This window comes from Parambassis ranga, chromosome 22, assembly GCF_900634625.1.
Source record: "Parambassis ranga chromosome 22, fParRan2.1, whole genome shotgun sequence".
Classification (NCBI taxonomy): domain Eukaryota; kingdom Metazoa; phylum Chordata; class Actinopteri; family Ambassidae; genus Parambassis; species Parambassis ranga.
In genome coordinates, this window is record NC_041042.1 from 9,550,366 (window position 1) to 9,575,318 (window position 24,953).

The window sequence follows — 24,953 nt, forward strand, 5'->3', positions numbered from 1 at the left end:
TTTCAGCAGGGTTGCAGAGGACTCTGTGGCGTGCTGCCTTGTGTGTCCATAACCGTATCCATTGGCATGTTTCTCTTCCTAGCAAGGTGTTTCAGTTTGAGCTCTTCTCTGTACTCGTAGTTGACGAGACCAGGCTCCTGGGTGCAGAGTTGTGCATAGGCATTCACTAAAGCCCTGAACTGGGGTATGGTGAGCTCTGTAGGGCGGAGAATGGGGTCCACATCTGCCTTCTGCATCATCTCCTGTGTCAGCTCAGCACGGTGCGCCTCAGGAAACAACTTTCTGGGGAAGATATGAGACAATATGAGTACAGATTCCTATGCTCAGGTCTCTTTGATATCTTAATGATCATGCAAGTTTAATGGCATAAGGAAGTTCAAACAGAAAGAAATTATCCCTCAGCAATTATTGCAAATCTGTGAAATTAATTGAAATCACACAAAGATCTGCTCATGAATTGTTAATTAATCCCACTGCCACAGTCAAGGAGGGATGTCACAAAACTCAGACACAAAGTTCTCTAACGTAAAAAAAAGGGTGGCTGCGATTTAAATTTCAAATTTTCTTTTATTTTGCTGGATCTTCCTTCTGTAGTCTCTCTTTAGAACAAATAATACAGAGGCAGCCATTTATTTTTAAAGACGATTCCCTGTCTAAGATGTTCCTCTGTATTCCTTCACTGCAGGTTAGTGAGCAATAGCCAGTTTCACGCATTCTGCAGTACAGATGCTTTTTAGGTGCTTTAGCATTGGTGCTGCCTCCCCGATTTGATGCCACTTCCGCCAACCCGCTGCTGTTACATAAAATATGCTGCTTCGTCTTCCTCAATGCCACCTCAATGACTCATAATTGCTGCTCTCTTTCACACAGCCAGCGTTCTTTTGTTATCCAGGCCTACATACACTTCTCTAACAGGCACGGGGGCGATGGGCAGCAAGCACATATGTGTGGGTGTGCGGGCTTGCTAGTTGGTTTGAACAGTGCTCTGAAGTTGATCCACTGTTCAGAGTTTGGTTACAGAAATCCTCAAAAGCCATGTCTTCATTTGTCAGTGTGGCGTATGCGAGGAAGCACAGCCAATCTAAAAACCATTCTAATTAATGATGAGATGAAGACACTGCTGTCAGAAAGCAGTATGAAAAATGTAGAGACAGAATGACTGATGAAGATGGGACAAGATTAAAAAGTAAAAGAGAGAAAAAGAGGATAGAGGCCCCGCAAGTCACGTCAAGTTGTATAATTTTGCTTACTCTACTCCTTTATGGCAGTGCTTCCTGCGGTACTGGAAAACACTTCTGACAACTTTCTCCACCATCTTGAAGGGCTGCTGGATCTGGGGCTGAACCAGAGGTGTGAAGTGTACAACGCCAACATCCACCTACACATACACAGAGAGAACAAGACAGCAGGAGGAAATCCAAACAGCAGGGGGTTAGAACAGACCATAAAACTAGATTGCAAATAGTGTGCTCCTGGGAATGTGGAGTGAAAAAAAGGTGTGGTGAGAATGGAGAATGCAAAGTGTGGAGAGGAAAAAAAAAATGCAGGAGAGAAAGCCTGCCTGACAAATGGCAAGAGAGATACAAAGCTGGACAAAGAGTGAGGTAGAGGGATCAACACACTGGGATAAAAGAAAAAGAGGAAAGGCAGAAAATAAGATGACGCAGCATGGCTGGCTGGCGAGCTGCTTCCAGTTGCCACAGTAACACCTGTGCGATGGACCATAGAAACTGAGCCTCTCTCAGTTGCTGCATCACCACCACTGGGTTTCTTAATATCTCCAAGCCCTGACTCAGTGTACTGCTCAACTCTTTAGCCCACTGTCTTTGTTTATCCAGCTCTACCATTTGCACTGAGTATGAAACAAATGCAGAATAAACATGTGAAGATCCAGGGATGGGTACGTTAGGCAGCCACAGAGCTCACATCCTGCTTTGTTTTGTGGAAGTCAGAGGCGCTATGGATATATCTCATACACCTCACTCAAAAGGTTAAGACAAGGAAAACTGAAGGTTATCTCACAGAAATACTCTCCTGTTGTGTTAGCAACTTGTTAGTAGCCTGAAAAGGAGCAAATCCTAATCTCTCACTGCAAAATAATCTAATGGAAACTTGTTTTTGTTGTAAAAAGTTGTACAGTGTGAGAGCAGAATGAGCTGCTGAACACACATGCAGGAGGCAGCAGCACACCCACTGGGTAGATAGAAGGAGCCTTAAAGGAAGCTTCCTACTGAGATGTTATTCCACATTGTTCATTGGTTGTTTTAGTGGTGAGCGACTGCACTTACTGCTACATTCTGAGAGTGAAGTAGATAAGATAAACAGACATACACATTCACTATACTTTTATTTTAGAAAACTCTCAAGTCTTTCCACGTAGCTCCTGGGTATTACTGATGTACCCCCTCAAGTACAGTTGTCTCTTTTAGAGAATCTAAACTACAGAGGAGGACTGGTGGTGGGAAACATGGCTCTAGTTCCACATTGGCAGCTGCCTCCCGATCCTTCCCGCGTCAGCTCTAAGCTGACATGACACGCTGTTGAAATAATCGTTCCAGATACAGCAGATCCTGGCTCTCTCTCGCTCTCAGATCTTAAACTTTCAAACACATATACATCTACTATTCTCTTATCCCATGATTGCTCGTTTCCTCTATGACATCACCTACTCTTTTCATCTACTGGATGTTACAATGGATTAAAAGAACCTAAATACATTCAAAGACTCTTTCTGAATCTCTTCATCTTTGCTTCTGCAGTATAAAGAAGGCCATCATCTTTCAAGTGTGCTTCACATGATGCCATTCAGTCCTGTAAGTTATAGCCTGAGGGGATACTGCACAATCAGGGTGATACTCAACTGAGTGTGCACCAATGGCACAGCCAGACAGTGGGCAGCAGAGCAGAGCAGAGCAGTCGCCTGTCTATCTTTCCATAGTTGGTAATAGCCTTACTTCCCCAGTGAGGGAGCACTGAGAGGAATGGACTCTGACTGGCTGAGCAGACTGACAATAGTGCTCTATGGAGACACATCCGCAGTGTTTGACATAATAATAATACATTTCAGTGGCCCTTAAGTGCTTTTAGGCTTTGAGTGTTTTTCAAGATCCACAAAGAATTTTTGTATAGCAAAAAAAAACACTTATACCTACTATACAAGTAGTTTACATGTACATATGAAGGGGAAATCAAATCTGAATAGTGTTTCTTTAATAAAGGATGTACAAGCCGAGAAGAAAGAAAACACAAGACAGCAGGTATGTAAAGAAGAGAAGATAAAGTTAGAGGATGAAGCATGCCTTTGCATAAATGCCAATGTTATACAGCATGTTAAGTTAAAGTGCAAAACAAACATGCAAATAACATATCCCCTCCTACTCATACACAGAGAAATAAAGGGACATCTCATTCAGATCAACAGCCCTGCTGTTGTGGCTACGTGCCTGCTGGAACTCCTCGTGCATCCTTGCAGTTTGTATTTCTGGATTGTGTGACTCACTCTCATTCACAGCTGCCTCTTGCTTTCTTAGGCTAGGGGCTGGCATCGATAATTAGGGGAGGAAAACTAAAGTGATCCAAGGGCATGTTAAGGATTTCAAATGAGTTGTTTAGTTTCCCTTTTTTCCCCTTGAACTACTGAGGTAGCACTTGTAAACCACAGCAGTATCTCTTATCAGATCTATAGATCCCTGTGTAGTCCAGAGATGCCTGGCTGCTGCTGAGCTTCCTGCCGCAGTGGCGTTTAATGGGGCGGCAGTGGTGGAGAGTGTTTGTCTCAACAGCCCTGAAGGCTATGTGCTATAATAGTGCAGAGAAAGCTTCAAACTCCTAGGTTCCAGCATTAGAAAGGAGGTTATGAGTGAAAGCTGAATGAGCATGAACTGTACAGTTGTTAAGTAAATCTTGATTTTATTGCTGATTTTTTTTGTCATGTCTAACGCCTGAATGATGACTTTATGGGTTACTTGAAAAGTCTAAAAATAATATGCTTACCCTTTTAATTCAAATGATGCATTTATTTAAAATAAGGCCAAGTGGCAGGTGTCAAGTCAAGGGCACTGAGATCTCTGGCTGCATCATTTGGGTTTGTATTATGAGTATCAATTCCACCACCTGTCACATAAACATGTAAGAAATTTGGTCAGGATTTTATATCTGGATTTTTTTTTTTTAAATCAGCGCTACGGTGATACAAGATCAGACCACCGTCTGTTATGAAGATGCAATAAAAAGGAATGCCTTTAATTTCACTCTCTGTCAGAATAATTAGGCCATTTATATTCTGCACTTCATGATTTAAGAGAGGAGCAAGGGAAAACGTCGATATGGGGACTATACAGGCAGCAGCATTTCAGCCATCATCTTGTCCAAGTCACTTTGCTGCTATGATTTATGTATGGCCTTGCTACATGGCTTCACTAGGTAGCCCTGCTGTAATATATCCCGCTCCCTGCCATTAATCCTTCCCCTGATAACCTCAACATGCAAGGAAACTCCATCTTAAATCACATGCCATCACCTGGCCCCTCTACTGAGGTGCTATAAACATGACCCCCTCCCCCACACCCGCCTCATGGAAGCCCTAAAATACTTTGGATCTGCTGGGAGGTCCTGAACTAAGGAAGCAGACACAACCTGACCCTCCATATCTGTCCCCTCCCTGGCTCAGCCTCCTATCCCTCACACACCCACCCTCTTCTTTACGAGCGTGTGAAAAAAATAACACACACACGCACACACACTCTAGATGCTCTGACAGTAATCATTTCTTGAAGACGTGTTTGTATTTAGCAGAGAAAAACAAGTGAATCATTACCACTAATCTGCCCTCTTGATTGGACTGTTATGCAAGGATTCAACTTCATGAACACCCACTTCATCCTCTTGCTCTGACTCTCATATAATCAGACCTATTTATGAATCATAAACCAAACCTGAACAGTCACTAGGAAGGGAACTGCTTAGGATTCCCCTGGTGGAACATTTGAAAAGGGCAAAATATGAGGGATCTCTATCTAAAAGTCACACGTCTGCTTTTGTCCGCAACTCCAGACCTTTTCTGACCCACTTGAGAACACCAGTAAAACATCCATATTAACACCATTGTTCATTACCATATTTCACGTTTGACCTTCCCAAAGCTCAGCAGGGAACTCTATTAGTCCAGCTCTGCCCCATGGATCTTCAGCTCCCCTTTTTCACCATTTCCCTCCATGTCTTTCTTGGTGAGTTCTTGCCCAATGACGTGTGCGTGGTAATTTGTCATGTCCCTCTAAGCGGAACCACTATGAGATGGCGGGGACCCAGGGGCACCAGCCACTGCACTACCTGAACCACCAACGCTTGTGCTTACATAATGGCAGGTTCAGAGAGTGAGCAAGGGGATGGAAGGAAGCTACATACAGCTAGGCCAGGGAATACAAGAGAGAAAAGCTCACAGAGATCCTGTACCAACGGGAGAAGAGCTGCATTAATCATGACAATACCTTGGGAAGACAACCTCCATTACATCAGTAGAAGAAGACAGGCTCTCGCAGAGGAGAAGGCAGCAGTCAATGCCACTGAATATACCAGGCTGATATTGCTGGAGGGGTTTAAGAGGAAGGGCTTTGGCTTCCTGTGCAGGCAGTCCAGCATACTTCCCATGAAATTGCCCATGGCATGCACACAGAACATCCAAGACTCTGCAGTCCTGGTCCTTTTGACGTGATCAGCTCCTTGGAGAGACCCTTTCATCATAGAAAAGCTTGAACTTTGCCCAAAAACTTGAAATAAATGAGGAGAGCCTGGGAAAAGGTCTTTGTTGGGACATTTAAAAACCCATAAATGCCATTTCAAATCTGTCTTTGGGAGGCACATCTTAATGGAGTGAGCTGAGGAGACTCTCTAATCAAGCCAATGCCAGTAATTTTGCAACATGTCACAAGTACTTTGCCTGAGACAGGTTTACACATATTATGTATGGTGAAAGTAGGACTCTGGCCTTGCTACGGAACAAGATTGCGTTGACAGCGACATCACAGCTATCACACGACACCTTGCATCCGAACTGTGAACAAACCATGTTTGCAAGACGATGAGCAAGAAAACCAATTACGCAAGGGGGGGACATAAAAGAGGAAAATGCAAATTGAACGATAAAAGCTCTTCATGTGGGCAAACGGGAGTGTGGCTGGTCCGGCTGCGCCTCAGAGCTATGCTGCAGAAAGGCTGAAGAGCTCTGCTGTGAGGTGATAAAATAAAGGGGACCATGCTTATAATAGGCAGCAATATCTTCACACATCACAGAGTCACACATCTGCACTCACGGGGTGTACGTTAACTGCATTTTGCTCTTTTATCCCCCCCATCCTCTTCTCCCCTTTCATGCATTCCGTCTGTATTATATTTATTTATTTTTCTTTCTCCCCACAGAACAACACCAGCATCAGCACTTAAGATCTCATCGATTACAAGGAGACAGGTCACACATGGCACACTGCAGAAAACTGGAAAATTTTTTCATCTTGCTGCAGCGGTATCCCACAAGGAGTTGTGAGAATGCAGTGCTGAAGGTCGACACCAACATCACACTGGACGTAATGTGGTGTGCAGCATCCTCGTAGACTGGCCGGATCTCATTTTAAGAAAAAGGGACTCTTAAGGGTATAGTTTACGGGTAAAACAACAGAGGCTGGAGACAGCGCTGGGTTGAATTAAACAAACAGATCAATAGCTAAACAAATCAATTGCTACCAACCAATCTACACGTAATGACTGCACATCACTGTGGCCAATACCTGCTCCTCATAATGTAGCTATGGGACAGAAAGATATTTCCCACACCTGGCTGTTTTTATTAATCTGCCTATGCAGCAAAAATAATAGCAACGCACATCTGTGTTAGCCAGGATATAAGGTCTATTAGTCCTGCCTGATTTCCCCCCCTCTCATTTTGTCCTCTTTGTCATTCATGAATCAAGGCCATCCTAGCCACTCCCTCCCGTGTTGTATGTCCTCTACAGAGAAGAGAGGAACGACAAACAAAGACAGGGGAGCAGCTGTGAGTTTTAGCTTCTTGCTGACTGACGCTTGATGAAAATGATGCTCCAGGGAGGGTCAGTTTTGGCATGGTGGGGTACACATGCTCCTCTGGCCTCCGGACCGACACGTAAACAAACCAAAGCTTAACACAAAGTCTGACCAGCTCATTTGGTCTTAAGGATGGCAGATATTAATTTTTTCTTAATAAGCTCCTTCCCATTTTTTGCAGTGCGGCTATAATTGGAGATCTTATCAAGACTTTGCATCTCTGCCATTTATTATCTTTTCACAACAGCAGTTTTGCATTATGATTACTGCAAAGCTCAGTGCAGGACTGGGATGAATTCAGTTACAAAGTGTACATTACTGATTAGTTCTGTGTGATATCACATTATCATTGCACATTAAAGAATGAATCTATAGAATCTATAAAAACTTTAGAAGAAGATGCTGTCAAATTCATTTTTTAAATAGTTTGTTTGACTCACAGAAGTGATTCCCAGAAGAAAAAATATTCTAAAGACCACCACCAATTTTAAAGCACATTTGAGACCTTAATATAACATTTTTACAGCTTCATGTTTCACAGCTGGCAAACACTTTCTGATGCCATTTTCACACAGGCACTCCTGATTCATTAATACAGATGCTGTGAATTCTCTAGACAATCACCTTCTCTATTCACACATCAGCTTAATTGAACATTACACAGACTTTAGGGAGTTGCAGGCAGTGTTTATTTATTTATACTAAATGACAAGCAGCGTTGATGTAGTATAGTATCACTCATTTTGAAGAAGGGAGACTATCTTTGGAAGGTGGGGGTTAACAAGGAATTATTAACCCCCATAATTACTATAAGTTTGATTGCTGTAAAGTTGCTCTTCACCCTGTTTATTCTGCTTTCTTTCTTCTTTTGATTCTTCCATAAGTTTTCTGCCGCAGCGTATCTTCATACATGCATACATTCACCGATTTCAGCCATTCAAATATCAAAATGTTCATTTTGACATTGCGGGTCAACTTCAATCTAATATTAAAAATATTAATCATTTTCTGATTTTGTTTCCTCATACATGGAGGAGCCTTCAAAACCACCTTCAACTTTGACATGTAACTAGTTCCACATGCTTTCAGCTACAGAAACCATTCAAACATCATTCTGTTCAGCTGTTCAAGGGCTATCAAACTTGTATTCGGATTTGTTCAAATATGTTTCGTTTTCAAAATATTAATAAAAATTCAAAAGCCATTTAACATTGAAGACTATGAGCCAGCCCTTCAACGAGGGTCATCTGCCAAATTTATCTCCTCCTACAAATTTCAAGCTACAGACTCCATTTTAGTCTGAAAACGCTCATTAGATGCTACTCTATCAAACTTGTATTCAGAATTTTCTAATTCCGAATCGTTTCCGCATGCCAGGCTCTCAAAGTTGGAGTGGTCTTTGAGGTCTCCTCTGAGTTTAACATTAGTGTGTATTGCACGGAATGTTAGGAGCCAGAGTGGATGATGTCATCACTCAGAGTGGAGAGAGGCTGAGGAGATGCCTAAAAAAAATCTCTCTAACCTGTGCTCAGGCCTGCACCTTCCATCTAACTGGGAGCATTTTATATCAGTTCGAAGGAACACTCGTTAGCTTTCTGACCATGTGACTCTTAAATCTGAACACCAAACCGTTTGGCCCATACAGCCAGCTGTTCGGGGAGAGTGCCGGTCATTCTTCCATTAAGACATAATGTAAAACCAAAAACAGAGAAACAGAGCTGCCATATTTTCTCACCACCATCTCCACATCTTTGACATTATAGATATAATTATACCGTGTTGTAGAGCAACATCTTGTGATTCTGACGGTGTCCATATTTTTTTGTCTGAAGGCTTCGGTTTGGACAAAAACAGAAGTTGTTTAGAGGGTGTTTTTACATTGGAAACGCATTAGGAGGGGGACAGAGAGAGCTGCAGTTAGGGGCAGTTGATAAACATTCAGGTTGCCATGGATACAGGCAGGCAGGGCTGTTACCATGGTGACAGGCTGAAACACAAGAATCTTTTCCACGTTATAATCACACAGCTTGTGCTTCTTTTACTCTTATGGTATTATTCCAGCCTCAGACCTTTCATATGGTATATTCACAGGCTAGTCAGTGACTTCATACTGTTCTTGTCTTCAGTTGTTTCTTTTTCATACCTTCATAATATTCAAAGCTTTTCTACGTTTCAAAATAAGTGCTTCATCTTTCTAAATACTTAACCGTGTTTCAGCAAATTAAATTCAGATTGCAGATTCTCCAGCAATTCAGAGCAATCCTTCACATCAGAATTCAAAGCAATGCTTCAGCTGCAGCAATCAAACTTGCATTTTCTTCAGGAAATGCTTTTCTAGTATTATAATATGGGTACATTGACATTATCTAAATATAAAGGTTTTCAATCACCAGTAGTACATCAAGACAGACCAATTACAGAGCATTTTCTGGATACCTTAATAATAATAATAAGGTTTTATGATATTTTAAAGTAATAAATTATGAAGATTTAGGGTTTAAACAGGAGTAATTGTTCCGTCAACGCTCGTTGTTGTCCTGCCAAAAAAGGTGTTGGCAGTACAGTAGTAAGCAAGAGCTGTACACTGTGGTTTAGCCATTTTTGAAGTTGTGAGGCAGCACACACACACACACACACACACGCACATAAACTGGTGAGAGGCGAGAGAGAGAGAGAGAGAGAGAGAGAGAGAGAGAGAGAGATCGGAGCTGTGGAGAGGAGGAGAAAGAAACAGAGAAAAAGAGAGAGAGAGAGAGAGAGACAGCGCTACGGTTATTTCTCTCAGGCTCCGGCCGAGCCTGTGTGGTCTCTCCTGCACTGTTGCTAAGGAAATGGATGGCTTGGATGGATCCGCGGTCCGGGCTGAATTGTCCTCCTCGCCCCCTCACCAGCCTGCCGTCTTTCACTGTGTGACTGTGTGTGTTTACAGGAATCACTGCGAACAACGTGACGCGTCAGCGCCAGCTCTGCACCAGCCGGGGTAAGGGATTATTTCAATACCGCTATTTTTCTGCTTCTCACTGGATCATAAAACAACAGCAAACAATTTACCGCATAATTGTTCATTTAAAGGTGATACGAGCCGTTTGTGTTGATGAGAAAGATGACGATGCGCCAGCTAGAAAGTCCGATAAAAAAATGATCTGCCTGTTCATAAAGTTTTATTTTAGCGACAGACTTATTATAACTAATAAGTAATTTTATTTCAAATAAGGGAGTGTAACTGTTTAAAAGCTTGACTTGTTTTATTTGCCAAACAGCACTAACATCAAAGTGGAAAAATATACAGTAAATGAGTGGGATGAGGGCACTGCAGCTTTAAGTCCACATAGCTATTGAGCATTGCAAATACCACAAACTCATTTCTGCCTCTCCAATAACAGCTCAATGGGGCTCTGTTAAGGCAGCAGAGAAAACGCACACATGCACAACAACCCCTGGTGTTTTGCTTACCTACAGTCAGCCAGAGCCAGCGCTTATCGCTCCTGCTTCATGCTGTCCTTTGTTTCCAGCCAGAAAAAAAAGTCTGTGCTTGTGTGAGGTGAATGAGATGAGAAAGAAGAAGGCAGCGTGAGGAGACCCACTCAGTTCAATTTCTCATTTCTGTCTCTCTCCTCCAGTCCAGTGGAGCTGCAGCTGAGGAGCTGAGGAACTGGGGAATTGACTGACAGCTGGTACGCCACCAAGGGAGGGGAGAGAGGCGGCTGGGCAGTGGGGTCGACGAGCCTGGCAGGCGCTGGGTGAATGCGGCCTGGAGAGGACAACGGCTGAGGCGTCAGCAGCATTGTCTTGAAAAGGAGCATGGCATCCACAGGCATGCAGATATTTGGATTTGTCTTAGCGCTGCTGGGCATCATGGGAGCCATGGTGGCCACTCTGCTGCCCAACTGGAAGGTCAGTGCAGATGTGGGCTCCAACATCATCACAGCAATCTCCCAGATGCAGGGCCTGTGGATGGACTGCACATGGTACAGCACAGGCATGTTCAGTTGCACACTGAAGTATTCGGTGCTCTCACTACCTGCGTACTTGCAGACTGCTCGCACCACCATGGTGCTGTGTTGTGTGCTGGCTGCCATGGGCCTCTGCCTTGCATCTCTGGGACTAAAATGCACACGCTGGGGAGGTGGACGACGCTCCAAGCGGCACGCTGCAATTGCCAGTGGTGGCTGCTTTGTCGCCGCAGGCTTTCTGTGTCTGGTGCCTGCTTCCTGGTTTACCAACGAGGTCATCACCAACTTCCTGGACTCCAGTGTGCCGGAGAGCAATAAGTTTGAGCCTGGGGGAGCTGTGTACGTGGCCTTTGTTTCAGCCGGGTTCCTCTTTGTTGGGGGATCCATATTCTGTATGTCCTGCTCGGGGAAGAGGCATGGCCCTCAAGACCTGGTCCTACTCCCTCCCCCTGACAAATTGCTGCTCCAGCAGCAACAGCAACAGCTGCTTCAGCAGCAGCAGGAGCTCCAGCACCAGTACTGCTCTCTCTCTCCATTAGACAATAAGACTGGCTACAGCCTGCAGGACTATGTGTAATAAAGCAGTGCTGTGTACACGCTACGGCTAAAGGGAGACGAGCCTGAGGGGAAACCATCATAGCTTCTGCTACACACTAGGCTGTTCTCCAAAGGGAGGTGGAGAAAAAAAATGAGAGAGGAGGGCAACAACTTTGAATTCATTTTTCCTCTTCTCCTCTATCTTGCTCTTCTCCTTTTTTTCCTGTTTTGCAAGCACAAGCAGTGGAGGTATTCCCTGAGCAGCGCCTCGGAACAAACAGCGTGAATGTGTAAGGAGCCAGGATAAGGTGCTGCAGAATCGAAGGAAGCCGCTAACCAAATGCAGACATCCTTCATCAGTAAATCACTGAAAGAGCTCCCTGGGGAACGGATTAAGCAAATAAGGAAGCCTTCCGTGTAGATTTTTTTTTCCTCGCCAAAGGTTTGAATATAAAGAAAAAAAGCAATCATTTAGCTGCTATTTACAATCGTTCAGAAACCTCCCATTTGACAAAATAGGCAATATACAGCCAGAGAGCAGTAAGTGAAAACCTTTTCATAGCAAGCCATTGTAGTTTTTCGTATACTTATCCACTAGAGTGCTACGTGGAACTGATTGAAATAAATGGTCATATTTTTGGTAGCTACTAGAATGATGTTGATATTTTGCCTCTAAAGCATGCTGCGTGGAGCCTGTCTGTGTATTAATACAGCGGAATGCCTGGTAGAAGACTGAGACATAGCCACACAATGCCTGTGCCTGAAAAGCTGTAGAAACATTACCCTGCTGTAACTGATCAGAGGACTGTCAGGAGGAGTAGATGTGGGCCGTCGGTCTGGATTTAAGAAAGAAATTGCGGACAAACAGATGCCTGCGTGTTTCTCTGCAGGTGGAAATATGAGGGAGATGGAGAGAAAATTGACAGGGAGAGATTCAATCCTTTCGCAGAGTGGACTTATCTCAGTGTGCTGTATTTTATATTTCTGTCCAAACAAAAACAATCTGTCTGTAAGTAGCAGCTAACCATCCCAATCCACATCAGACATGTACACCCACACACACTCACTCGTGCTCTTGTGTGTTGCCATGTACCTCAGTAAACACTCAGACACGCCGGCTTTTTGCATGTGCTTTTCACTCCTGTCATCCGCCTCCACACTGCCATGGTAACAGAATTCAGGCATTCAAATATTTTTATTGTCTGGGGGTATGTGCATGTCAGTCAGTGAAGTTGTTTAGGGAGGGCATCTTTTTTTCTCTCGTGCCATAAGCTTTAATCAGCGCCTCTGCTCATGCTACTTTCACTAATCCCCTTTATTAGGCAGCAACATGAGCCAGCATCCCTGGTCAGAGGTTTTGAAAAATGCTCTTCTTTGCATCCCTATGGTGCCTACACCATGCAAGTATAGTCACAAGGATGAATGGATGTTTAATGGTGCAGAGGCAGAGAAGCAGAAAATAAAGCAGAAAAGGAGACGCTTTTTGAGGCATGGTTGACTGGGTATCTGTGTGGCAGGCGGCTAAAAAAGGTTTGAGTCATTCGCCATATGTGACTTGTTTTCCAAGTGCGTCAGCAGTGCGCATATGCTACTGGTCTGCACCTGCAGAAGGTCTCAGCGTCTTAAATTGCACCCATTTGACTATGCCGCCATTCCTCTTTTACCTACCAGTCCCTCTCTCTCTCTCTCTCTCTCTCTCTCTCTCTCTCTCTCTCTCTCTCTCTCTTTTACTCAATCCCTCGTCCTGCATGTGTCACATGTCACATGGATCTGATCCCTGAAGAGAGAATGCTGATGCATGTTGAAACCATGTCCTGCCACCACACACATGCGCACACAAACAAAACTCCCTCACAACTCACATGTCAGCAGCATGTCCATGTTTTCACAGTTATAGAAAGAATATATGAGGAATACTGTTTTTGCGCCAAAGACAGGCCTTGGCAATGATGTATAGAACTGCACATTCTCTCCTTCTCTCTCATAAACATGCCGCTTCCTGGGGGAGAGCAGATGGCTAAGCCCAGCTCGCCACCTGCAGGCTGTTGCCGGCACGCCAGGGGCATCTCTGTGGGAAGCGTTACCGGCCCCGGCAGCCCTGCAGGGCCAGGTTTACGCCCCACACCCTGACTTGGCCATCTCAGACTTTAGCTGACAGAACTCCTGGCCTCCTGACAATAACTAAGACTGCCCAGGCACCATAACCAATGCAATAAACAAAGTAAAGAATGTGCCATGTCATCTACTTATACTGACACGTGATGTGTTTGGAGAATGTGCCAAATTGTCTCATGATGACACGTTTCAATAATATCTGGAGTTGTTTCTGTTTATTTTTTTATTGCGTTGTTTGTACATGAATTATACATTAGCAAATGTTTTATGGATTTGTGATTTGTTCTGCCAGACTAAGTCAACTAGATGCTTGTGTACAGTCCAGTGCAGCTTTCGAGGGTTATTTTAAATCCTCTTTATTCCTCATTTCCCAAAGCACAGCAAGACTTCACTGGGTATGAGAGTTTTGCAAGGAAGACATGAGTGTGGTATTTTCTAAATGAACATGTATTTGTTACAGGAATTCTGGTTCACTGTAGGTCTGTGACAACTGTACACAAGTGTCTAGATTTTTAAAATGTTTGTTTTCACTGAGGGACCAAGTTTTCCTTCAGATTGTTTTAATATAAGATACCATGATCATAACATATCTTCTTTATAAGAAGACTACTCAGTGCACCTTTCTTTTATTTGACAGCGGTTTGGTTCAAATGGCTGAGCATTCCAAGCTCTCTGGACCAGTACAAATACACCACACCACTGGCACTCTGGGAAAAAAAGGGAAAGATTTCTGTCTAATAGAATTCAGCTTGGAAATAGGAGCTAGAAATTTCTCTTTTTTGTGGCTGTGCAGCTTGATCATCAGCACGCAATTTCATTAGCTTATAAATGGCCAGAGTGCAGAGTGTCTAGGTCCAAAAAGTCTAATGAGTCTCTTGCATATATACTGTACCAAGATGTTGGTTTATCATTTTGATAACTGCAGCTTATTTTTGTGGATGCTTTAGCACTTCTTACTTTGCCAGAGCATATTTGTGATGATGAACAGTTCACAAGTTCTGATACAGTTGTCTCAATGTGCTTGTGCAAGTAGTTCTATTTTTTACCAATAAAACTATTTTGTGAAAGCAGCGTGCTGACTGTATGTTGTGTGCTTTTATGTGTGTGGCTGATAAGGATGGAGATAGCATTCATCTTCCTGCCAAATCTACAGACTGCTGGTGGGTACAGGCTGTTCTGAGTGCAGGCAGGCAGGAAGTCTGGCTGTTCACATGCAGGAACACAGCAGTATCAATCCAACTAAAACAGTCATCCATAAAAAATACTATGTGAAAATGGGTTTTGAAAGGTTGTTTCTAATGCCACTCCCATTCTCTTCTAGTTATTCCTTAGTGAAATGATAACGTGAGCTAATGCATGAAGGAACAACACACCTGGGAGTTGAAGGGAATGGGAGGTATCTGAGCTGGCTGGTTAATCTGACAAAGTAATTAGTTTAGTGATGACATGTAAAGTAGCTGCTGCTGATATGCAATAAGTCTAAAATAGAAAACAATAACCATTCAAATACTACTAGCAGGGTTGTCCCGTAACCGGAAGGTTGGTGGTTCGATCCCAACTCCTCCCTAGTCACTGTTGTGTGTCCTTGGGCAAGACACTTTACCTGCATAGCCTCCAGTGTACTCACTGGTGTATGGCGCTCTTTGCTGGGCTGCCTTGAGCAATTTCCCCATTGTGGGACTAATAAAGGTTTCAATTATTATTATTATTATTATTATTAATGACAAAGATAACGTGTTATAAAGGGGCATGGGGATTGCAGTCTATCCACCAGGCTAACTGACAGTAGATGAAATATGTTACAGATCTAAGTCAAATTTTACCAATAACATTCCCTGGAATGTCAAATATCAATACACTTATTAGACCCAGAAATCCTGCTCTAAGACTGCATCCATTAAACATTTAAACAGACACAAACACCCCATCCCAAAAAGTATTTTTCATTAAAAGTTTTGCCTGTAGCAAAACATGTTTGTGCTTCCACACAAACCTAAAATAAACTATAAAATGTAGAAAGAAAGGCTCCAACACTCAAAGCTCAACTTCTTGCTCCACATTATCAAAGTGTGCAGAATATGCTGCATGAAAACAGCCTTAAACACAGTTTGTTTTAAATCAGAATGCTGCACAGCACGATCTCCAGCTTTCATATCTGTGTCATAGAGCCTATACACTTCGCATGCAGCGCTTATTAAATTAGAATCTGGGCTCTCATTACAGCTTATTGGAGCCTTGTCGGAGGAGTGAGTGAGAATACTCTTTCCTGAAACAAACATGGATTATTCAAGGCGCTCTCTCACTCATTCTCCCACTCCTCTTGGTTATGCAACAAGAGTGCACATCAAATAACTATTCCTCTCATGGGGAAAGGCTAATAAGATCTGCTCCTCTGTGTATTTAACCTACATTTTCCATCAAAGGCTTTCACCCCGAGTTGCCGCTATGACAGATCTGAAATCTGAACTTCAGATGAGGGGAGGTGAGCGCCTGTCAATTCCAGGCAGGGGTTAATCATGCGTCAGCCTTTTCTTTGAACTCCTGAATTTCACAGATTATTTTCTTGACCTTCCTGACCAGCCAATAAACTCTGTAAAGATCACCAAAGTAAAAGAGACATGAAATGTGGGAGACAGTGAAGCAATTACCCCACACAGGAGAGTCAGTCCACTCCACCAGTCAGAAACAAAGAGCCAGACAAACGAGAGATGCTAAGAAGCTGCCATGTCATCGCTAACCAAAACTCCATTGGTCGCCACATTGCTCAGAATACAGTGGGCACACAAATTGCTCTAGTATGTCACCAAGCTTAACGTGCGTCTCTTTGTTTTGGACGGTCGTTATGGTCGGTCGTTATGTGTCATGAAGCTTCATACGGATAGATATAATACGGTCATCAACGCAAAGGGAGAATGACCTTCCTTTGTTGGAGCTGCTCTCCTCTGGTCCCAGCACTCATGTGAGGCTGGGGAATAATAGCAACGACCTTGCCTGTGCAGTAAAATGCTGAGAAAGGCAGTAAAAGCTGTGGAGATGACAAAAGCGGAGCTTGTAGGGAAAACAATAGTCTCTGACAGTTCAAAAGAGGCCCTTTAATATTTCAGCTTTGAGCTTGGAGTCTTCGGAAAGCTGGAGGTGAGGGAGGCTAAATGCTGAAAGGGGCGTGGACATGTCAATTTTTTGCTGTGCATATGATTGCTGTAGTGAATAGCGGAATAACGAAGGGCACAGAAAGACGATAACAAGCTAAGGCAAAGACATACTACGCACTACCACATTTGCATGCTAAGAAATGCAGAATAGTCACTTTTTTCTTCTTGTAACAACACAAATATGAGCTCAGCACGCGCTACATCCAACCAAGACCAATCCAACTAAAAAGCCCGAAATGAAGCCATGAAAACACAGTGCATGATGTTAAAATGGGAGTGTTTAAATAATCCTTTTTTTAAAGACTATTGCTCCAATTATGGTAAGGTGTTTATACTGACTGCATTTGTGTGTGTATCATAGTTTATTTATTTGGAACTGAGCTTCCTTTCCTCTGAGTTACCTGCATATCCCTTTACTGCCTGCCTACTACATTAACAGCGTTATATTTGCTAAACTTTGACTCTAAACAAGCCCAGCAGAATACCCTGCTAGGAGGAGCCATAGATCTCTGGAGATGTTTATAAGGCAGCTTTGCCAACCTCTGCATTTTGCTTAAGGAGGGAGAGGAGGAGGAGGAGAGTATTTTTAGTTTTTCTTTACCTTGGGTGTGTGATGTATTGAGACCAAGCCTTCGGGCCTTTTTTCCTTGCTGGCACGAGTCATTGAAATAACTTTCCCCAATACTCCTGATACCGCGTTTGACCCCGTTTACGGGATAGGAATAGGCCTAGAGAAACTGTTTGAGTATAAAATGTGTGTCGGGAGGTGAGAAAGCAGTACAGGCCCTCTGAGCAGGCTCTCATTCTTACTGCTGAGGTGAGAGCCGGGCCACATCAGGTCATATAAAAGATATCCATTACTGTGTCTGACACTACAGTGCACTGGACTGAGGTGGGTCATTCAACACAGCAATACCTGCACAAATTCAAAGGATATAAATATTTTGACACTTCAGACACCAGCTGACACAACAGCAAGGAGGAAAAGCACAAAGACATTAAAAACCTCCTGCTAAAAATGCCAACTGTAATCTGCAGGATTTTACCGCCTGCGTCCAAACTCTTCCCAACAACCGCCAGCTATAATAGATGTTCAATGCAGCATTAACAAATTTAATTTAGGCTCTGCTCATCTGGCCTGTGCTCTTGGTAGATGGCTGTGTACAAGGGGAACATCTGTAGGGCTCTCCTCTTGTGAGGCTCAGTTAGTTGGTGGGTGATGGCTGATGCAGCTATTACTCAGAGCAGGCTGACGACCGGCCCAGACAACCATCTGCTGGAGGTACGCCTCACTCTTTTCTCAGATCGATCTCTGTCGTGAATCTGTCTTGTGGTGCTATGTACTGGTGTGGAGGAGGCTCTGCTGTTGTACCATCCTCTAACAGTCTTTGTTTCAACACATACACAACATGCATCGCCTATATATAGTTTTCTCTAACACTTTTCTACGCCTTTATTCATCTGCTTCACTATTTTTTCTTATTTTTCATAATTTAAGCTTTCTTTAACTCATTATATTCCTTCATATAGTCATTTTGTAGTGTTTTTCTTTTTAAACAACATGGTTAAACTTCCCAGGAAACATAGATGATGGTGACTATGTGACAATGGCTTAAATGTCGTAAAGTTTAAATTTGAACGACTAGTGTTTGAGCACTGAGATGAGTTTAAAGAAGGAATATTTGTAGAGGTATGCATGTATCATGTACATCCAGATGTCATGTTTCATTGCAGCAAATACATGCGAATGATTTGCACTAACAATAGCGTTTTCTAATAAATGCCACAGTTGTTAGCTAATATGGAGCCCTTAAATTGCGCTAAAGAGGATACACCAGGTGGTTTGAGATAGCACATCTATTGCACGACTCTTAGACCTGCATGTGATGGGCAGAAACTGATTTTAATCACATCCTTCACAGATGCAGTCAGGGGATGAGGGATGAGCAAGTCAAAGAACACTCTTTACTCATTCCAAATTAGCTTTTTTCTATGTGAAGGGGCTGTGAAGATGAATGTAGATGACTGGATGTTCATGTTGAAGATGCAGATGCTTGATGGCAGGGTGCACTCAAGAACTCCTTGACCCCTGACCAGAATATAAATTAGAAATGTGTATGAAGTCTGAAGCAACAGCACAAAACTGAGTTCTCTTCTTGGTTTACATAAAGATATCTTTCAGACAGTACAGCAGTGAATGACAGGTGCAATTTAAGAGTTGCTCAATCTGTCCGTCTATGGGAGAATTAACAGGAGCAGAGCGATTAATAAGGAAAGGGAGGCAGGTGTGATCTGCAGCAGGACGAACCTATGGCACTCTGAGCCTGGGGGAACACCATCAAAGCAGCCAATCACAGCCCTCAGAAACCTTCAAGGACAATCTCAGTCAGTCAATGTGACACAAGAGAGAAGCAGTGCAGGCAGGGGGGTGAGAGGGACAAGACTGACAAATTAAACAGCAAGGATAAGACTCTATCTCCCCACCCCACGTCAATATGGCCCCCCCCCCCCCCAACAGCGGGTGATGTAAAATGGATTCAACATTTCCTTTCTCATTATCCCATTGGTCACCTCCACTAGGTTCACATCAACTGGCCAATCACTCCACACTCCCCCTTCCCCCTGCCTTTAACTAATGCCATTTTCTCATCATGGTTATTTGGCAATTTCACTGCTTTTTTTCAGTGGCTCTATGCCACACTGTTTGTTTGATTACACATTATAAATAAACCACTTCAGATGTTTTTTACACTCCACTAATTGCCATATGTGTGGCCTCACACCTGCTACTGTGTGTTTTTTCCTGTCCTCCACAAAGATGGGTAAAGGAATGACACCAGAAAATGCTGATCAATAAGTGCAGAGATAACTAAAATAAATAGACTCAGGTTTAGAGCAGACAATGACATGCCAATACCAGACCAGCAAAAAAACCCAATTCAGCTTCCAATTTGAAACAAACCACTCCTCATTGACACAATCAGTGATCCCAGAGCTTCGCAAGATAATACCAGCAATTAGGCCACTGAGCTGATTTATTGGCTATACAGCACACACAAGGGAGCAAAACACATACAGGAAGGATATAGAGGGAAATTCCTTTCATATCAGGTGCAACCATTATAATTATCTTCTGCTTACAAACAGAGAAATGACACTCTGGACAGCTTTTATTATTATGCATGCATTTAATAACAAAATTGTTCTTTTTTACTTCTACTATAGGCGTTCCGACAACATATAATTCACTTTAACAGACAAACCTAGAAATCTATATTCCATTTTGTCACAACCTCAATCAGTCCCCTTGCCAGCAGTCTGCGAGGCTGTCCTGTAAATCAGGCAGGACATTTTTATTGTTCATGCACTTCTGCGTAATTACTCTGGTGTGCACCAGTAAACAATGCACAGCCATAGATCGTTTTATGAATTATACTATACAACATACAAGTAAAAAAAGCGCCTGTACAATGCAGAGGGTATGACAGCATTAATATACTCTATGTGCTCCATGATCTTTTATTGGACACAAGTGGCAGGAGGCCTGCTCATCAAACAGCCATCATCTCTTCTAATGATATCAATTCGACCAAGTGCCCATTAAAACATTTAGTAGGGGATAGATGGCCAGTGTGTGCATGTGGAAGGCGCTGCTCCATTTGCAGTGCATGCACACATGTTTAGCGTGCGTCTACTTTGCAGTTCAGGTCTGTATATTCAAAACATGCATGTCAACGTGCACACGCAGTACTGACAAGCCTGCTGAAACCCATTAGGCTACAGTTTGACACACACACACAAAAATAAGACGCTCAAGAGAAAACAAATGCACAGAAATGCTTCTGAGAGCAATGAAATAATCATTGAGAGCTATTTCTTCTAAGAGAATGAACAATCAGTGCCGGCCCCATTCACTCTGCAGCGTTTTACTGCGTGCAGGAGATTAAATATTTACCAAGAGTGGGTCTTGTAAAGAGCCACGACATCTTCAAGGGACCAACAGTCCACTTCTGACATCCACCTAACACCTATCCTTTAATTCAGGAAGAGAAACATGGTTTCATTTGTACAATGATGTAAGAGAGCTTTGAGTCTTTCAAAAGAACTTGGGTGAGTATAATTTCAATATACATCTCAGCGGAGCGTGGGATTTCCCTTCCTCTAATGCTCCGGAGAGAAAAAAAGATACCATATTGCCTCAAATAAAAGGGAAGTCATAATATGTTGGGGGACTGGATGGGAATTTGTAACGTTGATGATGCAAGGCTAGAGATTTTTTTTTTGGGCTGGTCTATGGTGGGTTTTTAGATGTAATCAGCACAAAATGTGCTCAGTCAATCAATTTAACCAGCAGGAGAATTCTCCTGTAACATGCAGAAACAAATTAATGACAAGAAGGAAAAAGCCTACCTACTCCTTTCACATTTACTTTAGCATTTCTGGCACAGTAGTCCTACAATGTATATCCTCAAACCAAAGATAAAAATGATTCTCATGTTACATAAGAGTGAACGCCTTTTTTAGAGCTGCACATGTGTTGAAAGATGCAGACAGAGAAATTGGTCCTAAAAAAGAACAGGGCCCTCATTACAAGGCGCGGTGTGATCATGCCACATCTCAAATACCCACCAGGCATCATTACAACCTAGAAAGGGTCCAAAGACAGAAGCAAGGAAACACTGATTCAACAAAGTCTTAATGAAGCCTTAAAGGGAAAGGAGCGAGGGAGTGATGAGTGATGGTGACATGATGGGGGACTCTGATGGAAGCATAGGACCAGACGAGAGGAGATGTGAGGAGGTCCCCTGTAGCTACAGGGTAAAAATCTGCCACATTCTCCAATACTGATAGCAAAGACTGAAATCTAAATTAAACTTTCTTCACATTTCATAATTTTTGCTAAATGTGTTCTGAAAGCTGACATTTTATTTCAGCGTCGCCTGCAGAGGGTGCATATGTGTGGATCCGAACGTGCAGACAGAGAAAAGTTTCAGCTATTGTACTGTAACTCCACAAACTTCAATAGTATCAGTATAAGTAAAGAATGGACCGCTGACAAACCTATGCTGCCCCAAACATCGAACACATTTCAGTCCCTGCACCAATATATATTCATCAAACTCTAGCACCAAGATAAAGTAAGACGTACCTTAGGTTTGGGGACAAAGGCCCGACCTGGGATGGTGAAGCAGTTGTGGACTGTGCAGAGATATTGAGACATGATGGAAAGACGGCTCCTCTGTCTGCTGCCTGTGCTGGCTGTCAACCTCTGGATAGAGAGGACAACAACCTCAAATTAAACAAACTGAGGTTATGTGTGATCTATGAAATTGATTTTTGTATGTAATTAAATTAATAATTAATCATAACAGTCGAATAAGAATTCACCCACCTCTGCCACCTCTTTCTGGAAAGTGAGTGTGAGTCGGGTGCGTCCGTAAGTGAAGGGGCCTGATCTGTTTGATATGTTCTCCAGCCATTTGATGATAAGGGGGGTGGAGACGCTGAATGGGAGATTCCCGATGATGTGAAGGTTTGGTGGGTCTGTGAAGCCACACACATTTAAGTTACATATATTTACTTTGCTTGGACTGCTATAAGAGCTTACTGCATTTAATCTGATCCTCTCACCTTCCTCCCAGGGTTTAGAGATATTTGCAACGAATCCTCTGTCCATTCTGTAGGTGAGTATGTCACCATGGACAATCCTCAGCTTGCCTGGTGCTGCCTCAGAAAGCAGCTGTGGAAGTGACAATAAATAAGAACAAAATAAAAAAGCCATCCACAAAAACTGCGCAGTCATCAGTCACTCTGCAAGTGGCTAATGATGCTGCAGTGGAAAACAGATTAACTCGTTTCATATACTAAGGGTGCTTAGGATTCTGCTGAATGACCTAATGACCTTGACAACATTGTGCGTAAACTAGACTGAATATTTGGTGACCATGGTCAGTACCTTCAGTCCAGGTATAAAGCGTGTGTCCTTCTCCACAACAAGCACATCTGCTGCCCCTGCATTGAGGATGGAGCGGGTGAGGCCTCCAGGACCAGGACCCACCTCACACACATGGGCATCTGTCAAGCTGCCTGCTTGGCGTACTATTTTATCTATAAACATGGAGAGGGACAACTTAATACTAATTTATACCAACATTTTGCATACAGTATTTAAATGATATTCTAACTCAGCACAACTCAGGCAAACCATAAATTACAACACACTCCCCAAACAAATACCTTCGGAGTCTCAGGCATCTAAATTAAGATTAATGGTGTATGATGTTGCAATACCTGTAAGCCTCTGTGTGATGAAGATGAGACACATTAATCTAACAGTCACCTTGTCCAAGGACGAGAGAGCAGATCAGACATGCACTGCGTCACTGATAATTATATCAAGGCTACAGCTCTCATAGGCTGCAAACAATTGAGTTGGCCCATTCACATTATTAGCAATCCACTACACCTCTCCCATACAGAAAAGCCTGCTGGTAACAATGCCTTAAAATAAGCCAAAATGGAGCAATGCAATCAAGTGCAAGTGACAAAACAAAATGTCCCTGTGCCCAATGGCCAAAGAGCGGGAGCTTGCAGGTGGATCTGATGCAGGAGGACTAACCTGTGAGCCTCAAGTCCAGCAGAAAGTTCTGGGAAAGCTGTTTCTCAGCTCGAAGGTTGTACAGCTTTATCAGCTCTCCCACTGTAGGCAGCGGAGGCAGGCGGAAAGATGCCAGCTTTCCTGAGGCAGCCATCATTCAGGTAAACCCTGTGAAAAACAAAGCACAAGAGAACGAGACTAATCAGCCTCCACAGCAGCAAAGCAATCCTGAAGATAAACATACTTAATGTCAATATGTATGACATAAACCACACAATAATGCTCCATTAACTAGCTGTTAACAACATGTGTGGATAAAATTGGATAAATGAATGCTTTCCCTTACATGTAACATGTAATAGTTTGTCCTTAATCTGTTATATCTTGTCTCATTCAGGGAACTGTTATCAATACCAATTACTTCTATATCAGGTCATGGGATTGATTTTCAATGGTAAAACCTAAATTGTTGGATTAGTGTTGAAAAGCTGACTGTGTTACTGTTGTGTGTTGTGTTACAATACGATCTCGTGCACCACCCAGTGGTGAAATATCCAAAAACCTACATAACTGACAAAGACATGGGATGACTATTTCTCTCTCCATATTTCATACCCGGATTTATGTTTAACTGGTTTCTGCATCTACCCGCTTGTAGCTTATCTTAGACGCGACTACTGATCCATTTATTTGAAGCTGCATAAAGGAACAACTCTCAGGTCATTACAGAAGTGTTAATTCAACAGTCTGGTTGCAGCGAATCAACTGGAAACAAGAGACATTGGCCGTACACCGATCCTAACAGTTGTGACACTGCCACAGTCGTTAGCATGTGCAGCTAATGTTAGCTTCTTGACTTTTAACGTAACCCACCCAGAAGCTTTGAAAGAAGACAGAAGACTTCACATTAGCTCTGGAAATAAGCCACAGGGGCGCAATAAACCACAGCGAGGATACAACGAGCACATACGACTGCATATACACAAGACTTTACCCACGTTTCTCACCGGTGCTGTTCTCCTTCCCTTTATTTCCTCATTCGTCACACTGAAGATCCAATGGGATTCCGTAACTGCCAAATTCGACCAATCACAATAAAGTAGGCACAGCTCCGCTTTGTCCTTGACTAAATTTGTTGTTGGTGTAATTCTGCTACACGAACAGAAGAGGACGACATTGCTAACCTGTCACATCTGATCAGGCAAAATAAATAAATAAATAAAAATTAAAAATCTATCAAATGTATGATGTAGTCTTATTTGATTGAATTGGCATCTTTGTTAATAAAATGTATATAACAAGCAAATTAAATATAGAAGATATTAAATATAAAATGTAGACATTTCTGTTAAAGGAAATTGAATCCATCATCATAATTATGCACGAACTATAACCTCTCGTCTGCTTTGTTGGACAGTCTGCATGTCTATAATTGTCTCTAGCACATATGTATTCACTGTGTGAGTATAATGTCACACTGGATGATGCACAGCTGTTGTTTGGAATGAACCCCGCAGCCCCCTGGTC

The 24,953-nt window shown here is 42.8% G+C and overlaps 2 protein-coding genes across 5 annotated transcripts; one reads left to right on the forward strand and one right to left on the reverse strand.

The window, feature by feature from the left end:
* Nucleotides 1-24,486, reverse strand: tfb1m (transcription factor B1, mitochondrial). Of its 4 annotated transcripts, none has more exons than XM_028395264.1 (8): nucleotides 24,434-24,486; nucleotides 23,448-23,594; nucleotides 22,785-22,936; nucleotides 22,460-22,568; nucleotides 22,221-22,372; nucleotides 21,978-22,097; nucleotides 1,251-1,378; nucleotides 1-282 (listed from the first exon to the last, which is right to left on the reverse strand). In XM_028395264.1, the coding sequence occupies exons 2-8, from the start codon at nucleotides 23,581-23,583 to the stop codon at nucleotides 3-5; spliced, it is 1,077 nt and encodes a 358-aa protein (XP_028251065.1). In that variant the 5' UTR covers nucleotides 23,584-23,594; nucleotides 24,434-24,486; the 3' UTR covers nucleotides 1-2. The 4 variants fall into 4 exon arrangements, with proteins under 4 accessions (XP_028251065.1, XP_028251063.1, XP_028251066.1 ...); XM_028395262.1 differs by having other exon boundaries at nucleotides 24,425-24,466; XM_028395265.1 differs by having other exon boundaries at nucleotides 24,421-24,461.
* On the forward strand, nucleotides 9,755-14,593 carry LOC114427307 (claudin-20). Its single transcript, XM_028395286.1, has 2 exons — nucleotides 9,755-10,051; nucleotides 10,692-14,593. Exon 2 carries the CDS (start codon nucleotides 10,873-10,875, stop codon nucleotides 11,599-11,601), a length of 729 nt encoding a protein of 242 aa, XP_028251087.1. The 5' UTR covers nucleotides 9,755-10,051; nucleotides 10,692-10,872; the 3' UTR covers nucleotides 11,602-14,593.
* Nucleotides 24,487-24,953: the final 467 nt, after the last annotated feature.